Source organism: Aspergillus nomiae (genome assembly GCF_001204775.2).
Source record: "Aspergillus nomiae NRRL 13137 chromosome Unknown contig00803, whole genome shotgun sequence".
NCBI classification, from domain to species: Eukaryota; Fungi; Ascomycota; class Eurotiomycetes; order Eurotiales; family Aspergillaceae; genus Aspergillus; species Aspergillus nomiae.
Window position 1 is genome coordinate 1 of NW_015378858.1, and position 4,344 is coordinate 4,344.

The following is a 4,344-nucleotide window of genomic DNA, read 5'->3' on the forward strand; positions in this document are numbered from 1 at the left end:
CCAGGTCAAGAATCTGGGTGCCGACGCTGTTTTCGATTACAACGATCCAACCTCCGCCAGGGCGATTAGAGAGCAAACGAACGACAGTCTTACGTTAGCTTTTGATACGGTATCGGTGGAGAGCAGTGCCACGTTCTGTGATCATGCGCTATCGACCAAGGGCGGCGAGTACAGCTCACTCCTGCCAATAAAGACTGCTCGTGACAATATTCGAGACCGATCCACTATGGCCTATACGGCGTTTGGTCGGAGTTTCAAGTTTGGGCCAAGAGAGGTTCCTGCTCAACCAGGCGACCGGGCGTTTATGGAACAATTCTCTGGCATTTTCCAAGACTTGCTGACCAGTGGCAAGATTAAGACACATCCTCCTAGGATTGGTAATGCCGGGCTAAATGGTATCTTAGATGGGCTTCAGCTATTAAGGGACGGTAAGGTTCGTGGAGAGAAGCTTGTTTATAATATCAGAGATACTCATTGATCTCGAGATAAATTTGATCGACGACTATTCCCTATATTGATCCAGCCGAGTTAGTGATCTACCACCAGAAGGAGAATAAAACTTAACAAAATCAAGTAACATGTGCAGATCAACATATGTACTCATCGGAGCAAGAAAGGGAAATACTACAAGAATAGGGGTAACTCAACAAAATGTCAGACATTGCGAAATTGTTGCCCATACCTAGACTCCTACAGGATCTGCGCCGACTGTCTTATCTGAGTGAAGACTGGGTCATCACTCTGTATGGTCGACCTCTGCATTCTCTAGTAATCCCACCGAGAAGTGTAGAGCACGGCTGTAACGTTCGAGTCAAATCTGAGGTCGCGAGTGCTGCAAGGAACAAGAGAAGAACCACTCGAAAGGAAGACGAGCTCGTAGTACATGGATAATGAATAGTCTTTCATTATTTAATACCCTGTTCTTGATATGTTAAGCGAGAAGAAGTACTGTCTCAGAAGGCCATACTAATACGAGGTTACTCGTAAGGTATACGGTATGTGCCCAGTTTTACTCGAGGCTGAAACATGTCTATCTGCAGTTGAGTGAAGGAAATGAGAAGGGGGCGTTCATCCACTAAAGCGTGGGAATGTTTCAAACAGTGTAACCAAAATCGAAGGATAGTCTGAAAATAGACCACGCCTATCAGGTGATGCGATTCTATGTTTCATTCTCTCTCCAAAAGCAGCAAGCTGGATGCACCATAAACCCCGCACTTACTCATAGAGTTATCCTTGCACATATAGAGCTAGAAATATCAACTCATATGTTTAATAATTCAAAGCCTCTTTCGCATGGCCGGTCAGGATCAATAAGCTCCGGACCAGCTGGTATGCATAGACGCGCACATTGATGCGTATATCCCCTAGCGCAGGTGCTACTTACAGACTTATTGGGGAATAGATCCGCATCCCTCCGATACCATAGATGCTTTCTTTCGTCATCGAGCATAGATCGAACAAATGGGGTATGGGCCTGCCCCGGCAGCCATGTAGGTCTGATCCTGCATCTGCAGCCATCCTTCAAGTGCGATGCAACCTAATGCAACGAGATCTTCGAGCTCAGGCCAATTCATGCAATGCCGGTGCGAGGAGGGATTAAACCCAGTTTCTGGCGAGTCATCGAAGGAGCCGTTCGGTCTGAGTCACACTAATGCTGGTGCGTGTGGTCATGAGAAGCACCCCCCTGGGGCTTCAACGCAGTATCAGTGGTTGGGTTTGTATTCCATGATGGGACATACTAGAGTCAGAAGCCATGCGCTAGGCAACTACTATGTTCCTCCGCATGCGCCAATAGAGCTACCGCTATGACTGTTCTCTCTGGCCACGTAAATGTCTCAAATACTCCCATGGTGCTATCTTTAGTATATTCGGTTAAAGGGGGAGAGATGTGGTAGGTAGAGGGGAAACAATAACGTACAAGAAAGGTATTTTGCACACGCCCACCTTCTATCCAGAGCGCCTCAGCCATGCAGGGGTCTATCTAATCACATCGGCGACGCATGACCGATCGCCGCTCATGAGCTCAAATGATCGGCTGGAGGACGACGTTGCGTCTGACGACACCTTCCCCTGCAATATGTGTTAGTCCTCATTTCTTGAGTCATACTGTTTGGTTAAAGTGTGCCTGCAACTCTAGTTGCGCCTTAGCCGTGTGGGCGGATCGAGCCTGGGAGAAAAGAACATTTTAGTTAGCTGAAAGTTTGCTATAATCTAATTTAAAAGGTCCGATTAGTTATAGGGAAAGCCAGGAAAGGGAAATTTTGTCAGCCATTTGAAAAAAAACAATCAAAAAAGCAAGACAAAGAAAAGAGCGAAAAAGATGAAGACGATGAAGGCAGTAAAGCTAAGCCACACAGTGCGTGTCCTCACAATATGCAATATTATTTCATTTTTCTATATTTGTTTTCCTTGTGCAGACCTGTTGTTATGAGTAAACAAATAGTATATCTCAAGAACCAAGCCGCCTGAGAGAATTGGATTTGAGATCCTGTAGCCATTATTGGATCGCAGGGTGAACTAGTGGATACCAAATCAAGAACACAATAAAACCACGGCGACCGGGCATATCTGAAAATGATGAAGGGGATATGTGGTCTTTGGGCGTGGTGCAGTGTGGAGTCAGTGTGATGGTGGTGGGGGCGTCGTCTGATCGCTCCGGTTGAGTGTGGGTGACTTTAGGGCTTATCACACTCTTTGCCTAGAGACGATCCCGATACTATCAAGCAATGTCTCTGAAATCATTGATGAGAGCGCATCAAGAACCAAAGTGACATTCTGATGGCGTTAGCGTGTGTGTGAAAGGCCATCGAGACAATCCACTGGCTGAGACTCTTCAGAACCTAGTCAAGTTGCACCGGCAGCTGAAGATCGACTGTGCGTACCGAATTGCTCGGATCTGGGGTCACAAATCAAGGGGATCCTCTTCTCGGATACCTATCAGCTGGCGTGGGAATGACTTGCAGACTAGTCCGGCCGCTAGTGCCAGCACTAAGTCTATCACACTGGAACATCCTTCCAGTCATCGCCCACTTTGACCCTCCTCAACGATCAACCGTTGACTGGTCGAGTGCGAAGTGGTTTCAACTTCGCCCTTTTGGATTCACACCCAGCATCATCTGTAGTATTATTCAACACTGGAGGCTTTCCGTTCTGACTGGTGCCTTGTTTTGCCCACCCGGTGGTCGTGATGGGAAACCGAAGGGTCTAGGTCAGCCGATTTTGCCATGTGTGGTTACAGCAGGTTTATTGTCTCTCGGTTGAACATGGTATCAGTCATGTACCGCTCCGTTTAAAAGGAAGTACTCCGCCCCGTATTCCAGTTGCTTCCTGCTCTGTATAAAGTGTCCTACGAGTTCTGCGAGTTTAACAATCGACACCCGTGCAATGTGCTTGAAAGCCGACCACTCGCCAAGAACTTCCAGTGCTGGCGTCCTGCATACACACTGAAAGTTTATTGGCTTCTTGTCGCGCACCATACTACTAGGAGTACTACTAGTACTAACCAGGCTCGTCGTGGTTTTTTTCATCTGTCCTGTGCAATAGTTACTGCGACCGTTCGGCCCTTCATTCGATACGCTCGTATTCTTCATTTGCTATGGAGATGTGTCATTGATCCATGTCCCCTGCTAGCCATATCTCTACTAGTGTCCGTCGCTTCCGCGGGAACCCCATCAGTCACCGAGACGGAAATTTATATTGGCAGGGATCTGGTACAGACTCTCAGTCTGTGAGCCAAAAACCACCTCAGCTCCCCTTGTTTGACAAACTTCACGCTTTTGGAACTATCAGAGATTGTCTCAAATGTGAGCATTGCCTATCTGGCTTTTTGCCTCCCTTGTTTTTTGCCCCTCTCCCCCATCACAACGTACCGCGCTTGCCAGATTTAAATCCTTCGCAGATGACCGGGGGTGGAGACTCAAGTGGAGTGGATGCTTTTAGTAGCATCCGTACCGCACCCGTACCGTCACGGTTCTGCCCCTCTCCCATGACGCCATCTGGGCTCTTGGTTGGTTTTCCCCGCAAGCTAACGGTTGAATAGAGTTGCTTGTTCCCTGGTTAGGGCCTCTAATTTTCAGGGGAAATTCGAACAATTTTCCTCAGAGAAGGAAAATTAATAGACGAAACTTGGGTGCCAAAAGGGGAAAAGAAAAGCAAACCTCGCCGGGTTGACAACGGAGGCTCTCGCATGATTTGTTACCAGTTGAGGGGTCGGATAGACGTCGATCCGGAGTGCGTACGACTATTACTGTGTACAGTAGACCGATCTGAGGTGTTGAATCGTCCCACTGTGGGTTGGGGAAAGAAGAAAAAGGAAAGAGTCAAACACGAGCAAAGACAGACCCA

General features: G+C 47.7%; 1 protein-coding gene across 1 annotated transcript; it reads left to right on the forward strand.

The window, feature by feature from the left end:
• Position 1: 1 nt before the first annotated feature.
• Positions 2-478, forward strand: ANOM_011889 (putative alcohol dehydrogenase; the record flags this gene model as incomplete). The annotated part of the gene is made up of 1 exon (XM_015557141.1): positions 2-478. A coding segment is annotated over one exon (465 nt), but the record flags the coding sequence as incomplete, so codon positions are not given.
• Between the last annotated feature and the right edge of the window lie 3,866 nt (positions 479-4,344).